Source organism: Coregonus lavaretus (genome assembly GCF_964263955.1).
Source record: "Coregonus lavaretus genome assembly, chromosome: 15".
NCBI classification, from domain to species: domain Eukaryota; kingdom Metazoa; phylum Chordata; class Actinopteri; order Salmoniformes; family Salmonidae; genus Coregonus; species Coregonus lavaretus.
In genome coordinates, this window is record NC_140002.1 from 12,157,693 (window position 1) to 12,172,229 (window position 14,537).

The window sequence follows — 14,537 nt, forward strand, 5'->3', positions numbered from 1 at the left end:
TAAATGAATCACATTGTATTTCCCCCCTTTGATTCATAACAAAATACTAAAATCACACTAATATTGAAAAACATTTGAAAAATTATAAGATAATCAAAATGGATATTTATCCATCAATACTCCATCCAGTCCCACTTGTCCATCTTCATCCAGATCAGGAACAGTCAACAACGGCATCTGAGTGTTGTCTCCAGGCATCACTACTCCAACCTATCTCAATATCATAGCTTTCTCAAAGGTCAGTAACAAATTACAAAAGAAAACATCACACACAGTCCTATCAAATCTGCTACTAAAATCTGAACCATCACTGTTCCCACTGGGCCTAACTGATCTTGCAACCAAGACTTCGCTGGCCATCCAGCTCCTTCAGATCTACCAAATGCATCCCTTATATTCTTCAATGCATTTATAACATTAGTGATATTATCTGAACTATCTGGGATCAAAGTATAACAATCATCCCCCGTCTGATTCATAGCCAAACATAAGCCACCTTGTTTTGCCAAAATATAGTCAAGAGCCATGTCATGTTTCAACAGCGTCAGTCTGTGACTTCTTTGAGTATTTGACAGAAGGTTAAACCCTCTTATTGTTTCATTTGCAAACCCCTGCAAAGTATAGGTAATATTATCAATATGATCTGCCAAAAATGTTACACCATACCATGGAAAAAGTCCAAGTCCCCACTTCTCTCCTAGACTTATCCTCCAATGGTAGGCTTCAAGACTATGAAATGTCGCCATGTCTCTTTTCACCCTATTTCCAAACCTAGAATCAGATGTATCTGTGTCCGGTGCTACCCCTCTTTTAATGGTAAAAACCTCATATGGAAGCTTCAACGTTGACATGTAACAACATCCTGTCCATCCATAGGGTAAGAATATATATGCTTTATCACCACAAACCCACCAAATATCTCTAAAATTCCCAATAGTCACATTGCCAGGCAAAATCTGATCTTCCACCATCAAAGTCCTGCTGTTCTTACTAACGGGAACATAAAAAGTAACATTATATTTCTCATCTCTATCCTTATGTTCATGCTTACCCAAAGTCATCAGATATTCCCATGAACATACCCTTTCCATCATATGTTTTATTAGAACAAAAACAACTTTTAGCCCTCACTGGTTTCACCTCCAATGCTTCAGGGTTCGCTGTTACCTGATTTTCCTTCCCATCTAACAAATTCACATAGGGTAATTCATTTAACCAAGAACACCTAACCTAGGCTTAAACAAATGTTTTGACAACGACATTATTTTATCTGTTAATGATTGTTGCTGATACAACAGCCATGACAAAGCATAAGATTGACACGTACTTGATAGAGGTTGAGCGACCGTCTCTAAAATGGAACCCCACGTGCCTGGTGCTGGAATTCTCAACAGACATGGACCCTCAAGATTCCTCACTGATCTTACAGAATGAGTTAACTGTTGGAACCAAAGATTCCTACCTGCCCATTCATCTTTAATCTTCAAAACAGAAGAATCAAATCCATAGGCCTTCCATTTAGTTTCTCTTTTCCCTAACGAGCGGTATTGATCAGATGTATCTTCTGATGTTATGTTGAAATCAAAGAACTCATCCTGTACCTCCATGATAGTATCTTGCACTATTTCAGATGAATCTATATTCTTCTCTACCACCATCAGCTCTCCTATTTTAACCCTATCCTTACTACCATTGACAGCACTCTCCATCCGTACCATAAACTCCTGAGTCACTCTTGCTACATCCTTTAATTTCAGAAAAGTTGTTGTTGGTGTCGGTGTCATACTTCCTACATTTGTTATTGCCGTCGTACCATTAATCCCTTTCAAAGTTACCATTAAAGTAGTTGATTTAGTTGATGTATTAACACCCTTAACTACTTCTAGTGGGAAAGTTACCGATATCCCCTGTGTATTATTTACTGTTGGAGTGGCTACTGTAATATACTTCTCCTGAACTCCTTTGGTGACTGTGGAAGCTTCAACAGACTTCAACTCTTCCATTATAAGCGTCACTTTACGAATTACATAGCCTTTTAACCAATAATTCTTAACCGGAACAAATTTTAATGCTTGCACTAGATAAGTACACATATATTCTCCCTGATCTTTCTCTGTAACATTACGCAAAATAAGTGAACAATCACTCATAACCCTCTTCCACTTCATATCGTTGTACAAAATATACTTCCTTTGACTAGGGGGCACAGCTTCTACATCTGGTCCTGATAACAATACTTCTTCTCCATAATTATCTCTCCATGTGGGAGGAACGTCCCCTCCCCCACTCCATCTCTCACAGCTACAAGGAAGATGAGCTGTATCACCCATCCTAACCCTAATAACAGTCTTTTCTTCTAAAATTGGTGCTGGAGCTATTGGTTCCCTTGTAATCAAATGCGATATATTTATGGCTTTAATAACTATCAATGTTGAAAGAGTTAAATTGCTTCTCACTGTTGTTATAATAGACTGAAGTGTTGATGTCCTTGTTGCTACTTCATCCATTCTCCCTAAGACTTTTAACTCCTTACTTGTATTTCCATCTATCACCACTAGTTCTCTCCATTCACTCCCTCTTCCTACTAACATTGAAACTTAGCTTACTGTCTTAGAGTTCCTTCAACCCTAGTTCTCCTAACTTTTTTCTAACTTTTCCTCCTAACCTTTAAAAACTCATTTTCCACTGATTTATTCACAAAATCCCTTTACCACCAATTTTTTGAATATGTGATTGGGAAGTCCCCACCTGCTTCTGACTTCTTTACACACAGACTTGGCAAACGATCGAACATCTTTTAGCCTAGTTTGAAATCTCTTTCCCCTCTTGGTGTAGGAATGTAACCAAGAATAACAGTCACCCCTTTTAACTTTATTTTCCAGACAGATTGCCTAATAGGCAGTCTAATAGATTGTCATCCTTCCTATGATATTATCTTTTCAAGCAGATATGATTCCCAAAAACCCTACTCTTTTAAAATCTTCTACCAGACAGCCGTCTAGTGTACATCTTATTGTACAGTTCAATTTACACAATGCATCTCTTCCCAACAATGCAATAGGTATATGTTCTAATATCAGTATGTGTATTTTAATTTCTCTTTGATTTTTATAGCAGATCTCAATTGGTTCCTTAAGAGTAATCAACTGTTTTACCTTCTCAAATCCCTATCCTAATTAGTTAATTTTACATAGTGAGGTGTTTAACCTCTTTAGGCTCAACACAGATAAAAGCTTTTCCTCTATTCCTTCTCCTAGTCCTTTTTATTTTCACTTCACTTGTTGGATATTTTTTCCCTAATTGGTGCTATCAGCTGACACCCCCCTTCGGATCTTCTAGGCACTCTAGAATCCTTGCTCCTTTAAGGGTTCACCTGGAGAACAGGTGATCTTCACTTGCTCCTTTATCTTCCTCAGAAATTTCCTCTGTTGTTTCCTCCTGGCGCATTGCACTCACAGGTAAAGTAACCAACCTGTCCACAATTATAACACGCTTCTGAAAGTTGCTGGAAGTGTAGCTGAAACCTTCCTCCTCCTTCTAAGCCTTCTCGTCCTCTTCCTCTCCAATTCTGTGTCTGTCCAGAAACTGGCAGTGGATATGAAACAACTTATACCACTTGTTGTGGCTGGTACAATTGCATTTGACCTTGTTCAGTTGAAGCTATAGCAGTGATTATTGATTTGGTTCACCCTGATTCTTCATAACCAAAGCTTTTCTTCTCCTTCTTCTTCTCCAACTGTATTTGATTGAGTTTTCTGAGAGTTTCTTGGTCCTGCTCTTTCTTGTTGTTGACATATCAGTATTCTTCAAAAGGTTATATTCTAAGTTATGTCCTCGAAATATCATCTTCTTACTTTTCTTCAGCTTCTAGAGTTGTTCCTCCAGTTGTGTTACTTCTTCTAAACTATTCGCTTTATCCAGGCATGATACGCATCGGTCTATATCTCTTTCTATTTCTTCTTTGCTAATCATTGTTGGATAAAATCCTCTTGAATATGAAGCACCTTTAATCTCCAAATCTCCATCGCTGTCTTCATCTTTGCTTTCATCAGAAATCGAATCTCTTGTATCCTTCTTCCTTCAACTTCCATCAGAGATCAAATCTCTAGTATCCTTCTTCTTTCCTCTCTTGCCAACTTCCTTCTGATCACAGAGTCATATCCACCCATGATCTCTTCTCAATCACTCTGATCATCATCTTCAAGTTCCATCTTCCTTAACCTCACTCTTCTCTTCCAGACATCTCATTTTCTTCCTTCTGGAGTTTTCTTTTATCTTTATGGTCGTTTCTGCTTCTCCCCTCTCTATTATTCAATCACTTTCATCATGTTGATGACGTCAGGGTTAAGATTCCCTCTACTAGCTATGGTTGTTCAATGTCAGGCCAACTTTTGTTCCCTTTTCCAGACAACCTTTAGTTAATGGTATTGCAATGTTTACTATTTTCAACTATATCAACAGGTGTAATTACCTTCTTAGTCCTGATATACTTTTTCCCCATTGTAACAACTCTTTTATATTCCTTTAATGTGCATTATTTTTATTATTTTAGAATATATAGCCTATGGCTTCCTCCCTTTAATTTTTAATATAAACCCCACATTTTTTTTTTTTTTTTTTTTTTAAATCCAAATAATACAAATTAATCAATACAAATATGAATATTCAAAAATAATTAATTTAAAAAAAATTCCCCAATTAAACAATTACTCAATAAATTTATGAATAATCAAAAATATTTTTTTTTATTTATATTTCCTATTTTACTAATTTATCAATTAGTGGCTATCTTACCCCTCCTGATTGAAGGTGGTATGTATAATATCTATAATCCAGCAACACTACAGTACTCATAAATCCCATTGCTCAATAAGCATCCAATTATCTTAATTTTACAGAATAATGTCAGTAGTCGATTTCCAACAGAACTCTAATCAAACCCACTCATTCACAGAAACTCCAAAATGCAATTTTTATTCAATCAGTCTTTTGCCAAGTCTTTGCGAAATTGTCATAACATGAAATATCCTGTAGGGGAAGATTTTGTAAACAGAACAGCACTAGCCTGATTTTGACTCGATCCTCTGTCGCGTCACCCCTTGTCACGTGATGTACACGTCAGCACCTCCTCTCTTTCTCTCTCTCTCCTCTCGTCCTATCGCCTCTCATATGACAAAAGAGCATAGAAACAGACAAGAATTTAGCAGTTTATGCAATCACTGAGTCACTTCAACCATTCAATATTCCTCCAGTCACATTCGCTCTAAGAATTAACTCAGGAATAAATAGCTCAATAACATTTTAATTTTATTTATTTACTTAATAATTTTAATTTTAATTGTCAACATCTCTCTCTCATTTATCAATTCAATAGGTCACAAAAAACAGTTTTATCTTTAAACAACAGCCGATGTAACAACCAGAATACATCATTAGACTCTAAATGTCTAAATCTTTGTTCCTCCGTCTGTGTCTGTGTCTCCCCACAGCACAGTGTATCAGAGGATTGACTTATTTACCCCTACGTCACTCTAGTGTCGTAAAATCCCACGTGTCGTAATGTAGTGCCGTAAAATCACACGTGTCGTAATGTAGTGCCGTAAAATCACACGTGTCGTAATGTAGTGCCGTAAAATCAGACGTGTCGTAATCTAGTGCCGTAAAATCAGACGTGTCGTAATCTAGTGCCGTAAAATCAGACGTGTCGTAATCTAGTGCCGTAAAATCAGACGTGTCGTAATCTAGTGCCGTAAAATCACACGTGTCGTAATGTAGTGCCGTAAAATCACACGTGTCGTAATGTAGTGCCGTAAAATCAGACGTGTCGTAATGTAGTGCCGTAAAATCACACGTGTCGTAATCTAGTGCCGTAAAATCACACGTGTCGTAATGTAGTGCCGTAAAATCACACGCATGCGCAGTACATTCACCAATACGATTTCACCGTTGAAGGGAGCGCCTCAGCTCTCTCCCCAACCCAAACAGAAAGTTAACAGTCCCGCTGTAACTCTGTTTTCTCCTCATAGTCAAACAACATTTAACAGAGCTCACAAAGCATAGAACCTAAATTCTACACACACAAACATAATTTAAGAGGCTTTATTCCATCGCAATGGCCCTCTAAGGTCACATGTTAGCATGTAGCATGCAGCATAATTAGCATTAGCATTTAGCCTTAGCATGTATGTAACATGTGGCATGTAACATGTAGCACTGTAACCTACATTGCGCCTAAATTCCTTTTTCCTTTGTCCCTAACTTTATGCTGCCGTGAGTTCTGGATATTCTATGAGAGGTTCCCCCAAACATATACCCCGTCGGATACAAGATGAGCAGTAACTTGCAATAGAATTTATAACCAGTCCCAGACTGACCCCAAAACACAATGCGTTAGAGGATTTTCGGCCCATCCTAAGATCGCCTCGTTTAGAGGTCTTTCCAGATTCGCAATGCCCTAATGTGTATACGTATCTCTGCCTTATTCACTTCCATCGATTGTTCTTCAATTCCTATTCAAGCCACATATTTCTATAGCCACTCCCCCCTATTTGCGCCGTTTACCAGAGCAAACAAAATTTAGAATATTTATGACAGACCCTTAGTCGACAGCAACAAAACCACATCAGCACACACAAGTAATTTACACGGTACATCTCCCCAGCGCACACACCCATAAGCCAGCGAACCAACTAGCGCCCAAAATTTGTGAGGAATCTCACCTTAAGCCGGCTTGAGCGGGAGTCACCTCGCTGCTCATGAATGCAACACAGGAAAGATGCAGACCGATCCCATCCTCGTCGCCAATTGTAGTGTCGAGTCAATGCTGGTAGTTATTGCTGTCAAACAAAGAGTCCGCTTAGGCTGTACTTTGATTATACGTTTTATTTATATCACAAGATTTCAGCATAAGTTTACAGACACCTGCAGTGTCTGGAGAACAGTGTCCAAAGATAATATGTCTGTTCTAACCCCCTTTGTCTCTAGCCTATACTTATAAGGTATGCAAAAATATGGGTGGCTCCCTCTGCTGTCCAATCACCTGTCTCCAATGAACAGGGGTGTCACTACAAAATGGCTCCCTCTACTGTCCTATGTGGCGTCACACTAAAAACGTCTCTCTTTGAACCTAAATATACATCCCCTCAGGTTCCACTTGAAAACATTAACCAAGTCATAATCTTAATACACTACACTATCTAGAATGGTATCATGTTGGGGGTTAAGACAATGGCATGATTCTGTAAACTGTTCCGCAAAGCACATTTTCAGAAAGTGTCCCACTTTTCCAACACTCACCCTACTACATGAGGTTTATTTGATCGAATAGAAGTTTCGTAGTACTAAAGTTGTTACGAGTGTACTGATATAAGTAGGACACGTGACACCCCGGCAACTTTGAGAAAATACACTTTATATCGGAGTTGTCTTGAGATGGCTATGCATATTCATGACATGAGACTAGTAGAATAGCGTCTCTTTGCTGTGAATGCAGACGGTTGACCTCAACAACCCTCATCAAATATTAAAAACTGATTACAATAATGAGATGTAACCACCAATCCAAAGAAAGGATAGGCGGGAGATAGACAGCCCGCCGTGCCGCTTTGTGGACGACTCCCATTGTTAGGGCGGAGAGACATGTATCTTGTCAGTTGTCTATATCTTTGGTATAGTGATCTCATCTGCTGTGAGAGCCGATAGCCAGGAAGACAGATGCTATACCCTGTCCGCCATAGACGGAGCGCCATCTGTGACATGTATGTTAACTCGCGCCAAATCCAGTCCATTCTCATTGAAAAAGGAAACAAATATCTCACCAGTAGTGTCCTCCCAAAAGCACTCTACATCATCAAACAATCTCACAAATAAGTAGTGATGGGCATTCTGTGTATTTTCTGTAAACCGGATCATTTGGCTTCGTTCACCTAAAAGAGCCGTTCATTTATCTCCCAGACGGCTCTTCATTCAGTAATGCTTAGAAATTGATATAAAACCATGAACAAATTGTCAATCTCAAATTAAAGTCTAAAACGTTGCCTACCATTATGTCAGATCGTGAAATGTGAGTTCAAATACATTTTTACTTGACCAAATTATTAGATGGGCAGCAAAAAAAAAGAAATGAAGACAAAATTGAAGGCACTGAAAAAATGTGTGGACCAGAATGAGGCTCTCTTCTCACTATATTGTTCCTGCATTACGGAATTACCATCTTCAAATAATGTTTTTATAATTTATCTGCAGATGATCGATGTCTGGAGCTCAAAAAGTAATAGTAACAGTATGCAAATCAGGGAGCCAAATTAACGTCTCTTCCACATATGCAATTCGGTTCCCGATGTTGACCAAAAAGAGTCCCATCACTACAAAAGCACAACTGTCCAATGTCAGAATTGTCCGTTAACTCGTCCACAGCAAGTGACATTACCTCTGCGTTTTTCAGTCTGTCCAAAAGTTTCAAAAACCTCCATAGCTAGAACTTCGAACTCTGATAGTCTGCTGCCCCTCAATATGTTAGTGTGTCAGCACCAAAATGGCAAAATGATCACCATGTTTTGAGGCTAAACAGTGTTTGGTTACATTTACATTGTTTACAAACATTGGAGGAAAACAAGCTTATATTTTCCAGTTGAACTAAGCTCATGAGGCATTTAACTTATATTCTTCAAGAATTGATGGGTATATCCCACTGGGCACAGACATCAGTTCAATGTCTAGTTTTGATTTACATTTGGTTGAGTAGTCAACTAAAGTGAATTCAAAATGAAATCTACAAAACATTTCACCAGGTCATTGGATTTAGGTTAAAGGTTGGGTGAAAAAAATACGAAATGCCCTTACTTTGATGACTATTCAACATCATCACATAGATTTCTGGTGTTGAAATGACGTGGAAACAACTTTGCCCAGTGGGGTATTATTAATTTATAAGTCAATTTATAAGCATGGATTTAGCAACTAATGATTGTAGCTTTAAAGGCATAGATCACCCAAATTACAAAATGACATATTGGTTTCTTAAACTGTAAGCAGTCTATGGACAAGGTAAGATGGCAATCCATGCTTTGGTTTTGTTTACCTGGCCCCTATCTCCAAATGCTAACGTTTAGCATTTCTGTCCAGAAACCAATGCAAGTTAATGTCAATTTCATATCCAAATCATCCAAAGTGTCTACAATTGATTGTGTAGCTTAATACAGTTATTTTAGGATGATTTGAACATGACAATGCTGCCATTGAGTATGGTATGTCATGTTTAAACATGAGAGCGGCACGGCACCCGTCTTTTCCTCCTTTTACAAATTAAAGTTGCACTATGCAGAAATCGCTCCGCCATTTCCTGGTTGCTAAAACTCTAATAGTTCGCTAATTTCAGTTTATGTGACAAAATAAGATAGTATAGTGTAGATAATTATTCTATACCATCTAAACCGCTGTAAAATATATTTTCCATAACCAACAATATTGTTGTTTCAGCTGTTTTGAAGCTGGTGTACAAAACTGAAAGTAAAAGACGAAAAACAAAACTTATGAACGGGAAACATTGAAATAGCACCCATAGAACATATCTACCGCTTCTTAGACTTGCTTTTAAGTAGAATGATAGATCTATAACTCATTGGGTAGCATGTTGAGTGCTCTGTTGAATTGCTCTTTTTGAGAAGGGTACTGAAGCGCTCAGCCCATCTTTTTAGGATCAGAGTGTGGGTCCATCTACGGATCTCACCGGGTTTATGTTTTTTCTTTGAAGGTCGTAGATGGACTTGACGGCATCGTAGAATCTGTGCGTGTTTTTGTCAGCATGTTGTATTCATTGCATTTTTTTACCCAGCATTCATTTTCCATGGTACGGGCTCTCTGGGTCTCTCCTCTGATGGGGGCTAGGCAAGCCTTGAGTGCAGTAGACTGCAGATTCGCTAGGTTAGCAGCGAGAACCTTGAATTGGAAGAGGTCGTTTTTTCCCAGTGTGTTCTCATTAAACCAGTCTTTTTTTAAAAGCAATTTATTGTATCGGGCTAACTGACCAGTGATAATTTTGCCACCTATTTTTGATTTAGTCTTGGCACCTGGGTGATGCAAAGCAACTATTTGGTTCCAAACGTTCACCACACATCAGCTATCTACCGAAGCAGATGTGAAGAGTGATTGTTCGTCTTTCATTTTTGTTATACTTTTATTGCATCACATTTTCCTAGTTGAGTTTAAAATGCAATACTCTTGCAAACTTTGTAAGTACATTGGTAAATATCTCAATTTGTCGGATTATTCTACAATGAAGGTATTATCTTTGTCTCTGCATTTCACTGTTAGTCTACACCTGTTGTTTACCAAGCATGTGACAAATAATATTTTATTTGGTTATATTATCTATAACCTTTCTGAAATCTTTCAAAACTTCCCATCAAATGGGCACACACAAGCACACACACACACGCACACTTCATTAGGGCAACACCATTCCCAAATAAGGGAACAACAAGAATGTGTCACCTGATCTGCACTTCGGCTTTCAATATTTGGCTGAGAGTGACGGAGACACGGCTACTCAAACTCTCTGAACTCATTGGAGAGTTGCTTTTTGAATTGACAAAACTGTTATTTATATTGCAGTTAAAATACACTTAATTTCAGGCAGTGTGGTATTTCAGGGGAGGTGAGCAGAGTGATTGAGGGAGTGATTTGTCACTGCTTTGTTGGCCAAACAGATGAGCTATCCAGGGGGCTTTGCTGAAAGTAACCTGATACTGTGTCTGTGAGCTTACAGTAGGTTACTTTAATTTCCTCAATCTTCTTTGAGACTCAGTTTTGAGGGTAGAGGTGAAAGAGAAGGGGAGAGAGAAAGTTATGAGGACATTTTACTGTAGACGTTTTACTTTCCGTATGTGTAATGCTGAACTGAGTGACATTTGAGTCGTAAATCAAGTCAGAGAGTTGAGACATCCAAACCCCCATCATGGCTCAGCCAAGCGACTGCTTGGCATCTCACTTGTCAAGCAGGGAGGAAATGGGCAAAAGTTAAATGCCAAAATAATATGCCTCTTATGGAATACAGTCCAAATTGAAATATGAAAACCATAGAAGGAAGGTTGAGAAATCTCTAACGAAAGGGATTCCCAAGAGGATGAATATGGATCAGAATAGCTTTTAGCAATTTGAAACCTCTGGCCTCCTCTTTTTTTCTCCTTCTTAGCTTATTACCAGGCAGTTACTTTGGTTTCTTATGGATTCTTTAACATGTTTTTCTGCAACCTTTAGGCCTTTATGCAATTAAAGTAAACTAGTATAACTTTTATAATGAATGATTAAGGAAACAATGATGATTATGCTGATGATAAATGACATTGTAGATACAATTCTATAATCATGTACTGTACCTGTACCCTTGACTGAAAATCTAATAATAAAAAATTGGTCACAAAAAAATAAGCTTTAGTTAGAGGTAGATTACATGGATTACATAAATTGGAAACAAAAAATGAGTACGATAACATGGGTTATCCATTCATAAAATGTGCAGTGCAAATTTCCACAGTACAGTTCAAGTTTTAATGTCACATGCACAAGTACAGTGAAATACCTTTCTTGCAAGCTCTCACCCCAACAATGCAGTGATCAATAACAATGTAATACTAAAAGTAACAAGGTAGAACAAAAACACACAAGATATAAAAATAAGAACACGGTAAAGTAAGTAAGCATACTATATACAGGGTCAGTTCCAGTACCATATTTACAAAGTGCAGGGATACTGGATCGATAGAGGTAGATACACTACATGACCAAAAGTATGTGGACACCTGCTCTTCGAACATCTCATTCCAAAATCATGGATATTAATATGGAGTTGGTCCCCCTTTGCTGCTATATCAGCCTCCACTCTTCTGGGAAGGCTTTCCACTAGATTGCTGCGGGGACTTGCTTCCACTCAGCCACAAGAGCATTAGTGAGGTCGGGCACTGATGTTGGGCGATTAGGCCTGGCTCACAGTCGGCGTTCCAATTTTCATCCCAAAGGTGTTCGATGGGGTTGAAGTCAGGGCTCTGTGCAGGCCAATCAAGTTCTTCCACACCTATCTCGACAAACCATTTCTGTATGGACCTCATTTTGTGCACGGGGGCATTGTCATGCTGAAACAGGACAGAGCCTTCCCCAAACTGTTGCCACAAAGTTGGAAGCACAGAATCGTCTAGAATGTGATTGTATGCTGTAGCGTTAAGATTTCCCTTCACTGGAACTAAGAGGCCTAGCCCGAACCATGAAAAACAGCCCCAGACCATTATTTATTCTCTACCAAACTATGCATTCGGGCAGGTAGCGTTTTCCTGGCATCCGCCAAACCCAGATTTGTCCGTTGGACTGCCAGATGGTGAAGCATGATTCATTACTCCAGAGAACGTGTTTCCACTGCTCCAGAGTCCAATGGCGGCAAGCTTTACACCACTTCAGCCGACACTGGCATTGTGCATGGTGATCTTAGGCTTGTGTGCGGCTGCTCGGCCATGGAAGCCCATTTCATGAAGCTCCCGACGAACAGTTCTTGTGCTGAGATCGCTTCTAGAGGCAGTTTGGAACTCGGTAGTGAGTGTTGCAATCAAGGACAGACAATTCTTACGCGCTTTAGCACTCTGCGGTCCCGTTCTGTGACTTTGTGTGGCTTACTACTTCACGGCTGAGCCGTTGTTGCTACTAGACGTTTCCACTTCACAATAACAGCACTTACAGTTGACATTGGCAGCTCTAGCAGGGCAGAAATTTGACGAAAGGTGGCATCCTATGACTGTGCCACGTTGAAAGTCACTGAGCTCTTCAGTAAGGCCATTCTACTGCCCTTTTTTTGTTTATGGAGATTGCATGGCTGTGTGCTCGATTTTATACACCTGTCAGCAACGCGTGTGGCTGAAATAGACGAATCTGAAGGGGTGTCCACATACTTTTGTGTATATAGTGTATGTATAGGGGTAAGGTGATTAGGCATCAGGATATATGATAAACAGAGTAGCGGCAGCGTATATGATGATTGTATGTGAGTGGGTGTGCGTGTTTGTAGAGTCAGTATATATGTATGTGCATATTATGTGTGTGTGAGCAAACGATGGAGTGAGTGATTGTATGTGTGTTGGAGTGTCAGTGTGCGTAACTGTGTAGGGCCCTGTGAGTGTGCATAGAGACAGTGCAAAATTAGGTTAAACTCACTCCGTGTAGCCATTTTGTAAGCTATTTAGTTAGCTTATGGCTTGGGGATAGAAGATGTTCAGGAGCCTGTTGGTGTCAGATTTGATGCACCGCTTGCTGTGTGGAAGCAGAGAGAACAGTCTATGGCTTGGGTGGTTGCTGTGGTGAAAAAGGAATTACTTTATTTTCATAAAGACCATCTGAGAAAGGGCAAAAAAACAGAGAAAATCTGACAAAATCCAGTTTCAAAGTTCTAAAACTGAGATTTCTCAGTTTAGAAAGATTGAACATGTGGATTGATCAGTCTCGGATTTTGTCTGATTGTCTATGTGAACAGATTCCAGTGTTACAAAATCTAAACCAGCTAGTTGAGATTAATCTAGATTTTCTCAGATGGTCTCTGTGAACTCAGCTTTAGGTGTACGGAATGATTGTCAAATAGAGTAGCCTTATCTACCCGTTTCTGCTTTTTCCATAGATAATGTGCGAGCGTTGATCCTTGCTGGGTTGCTGGGGCTTCTGCTGGCCTTCCTGGCAGTGAGGTTGTTCAACCCTGAGGGACAGCGATACACCTTCCTCAGGGAGATAGAGAGAGTGACGAAGGTGTTCCCCAGCCAGTGCTCTGAGGAGTACGATCCACCTGGGGAGGCACCTCCAGACGACCCAGCCCTCAGAGCCGGTCACCTTGATGCTGACAGCGGGCAGCAGGGCGAAGAGGACACTGCACTGCCAGGCCCAGCGCCTGGCCTCCGCCTTCTCCTCCTCCCTCAATGGCTCTGTCTTCCACATCGACGAGGTCAGCAAGGCCGACCAGGACGGCGACAGAGTCAAGCGGGACATCGACGGCCAGCTGCAAAAAGCCTTTGAGTGGGACCAGCCTGTGGCCGTCATCCACCATTCCGATGATCTGCCCCCAGGCTCCACACTGATCTTCTACCGCTACTGCGACCCCGAGAACGCCTCCTACAAGAAAGCATTGCTCATTTTCACCGTGCTTCTAGAGGAGAAGGAAAAGCTGCCAGCCAGTCTGATCGATGTGGAGGAAATGGTGAAAGACTACCTCCAGAAGAGGTTCCTCGACTCCAACTACCCAGCTGCCTACAACATGTTAGACCTGGACAAGTTCAGTGGACTATGGAGCCGCATCTCCCACCTTGTCCTGCCGGTGGCACTAGAGTTGAGGATAGAACCACAAAACAACCTGAAATCTTTTTCACAGATTCTTCATAGTAGTGCAATTATTATCATCATATAGAGCAGGGTTCCCCAACTGGCAGCCCGTGGGTGATTTTATTTGGCACCCCAAGTTTTCAGAGAATTTTTTTTAATAAATAAAGGGTTAAAAAAAAGAACAATAATTAATT

The 14,537-nt window shown here is 39.9% G+C and overlaps 1 protein-coding gene across 1 annotated transcript; it reads left to right on the forward strand.

The window, feature by feature from the left end:
• Nucleotides 1-13,093: 13,093 nt before the first annotated feature.
• On the forward strand, nt 13,094-14,428 carry LOC311142618 (torsin-1A-interacting protein 1-like; the record flags this gene model as incomplete). The annotated part of the gene is made up of 2 exons (XM_084178279.1): nt 13,094-13,098; nt 13,792-14,428. The coding sequence occupies 2 exons, from the start codon at nt 13,094-13,096 to the stop codon at nt 14,426-14,428; spliced, it is 642 nt and encodes a 213-aa protein (XP_084034405.1).
• Nucleotides 14,429-14,537: the final 109 nt, after the last annotated feature.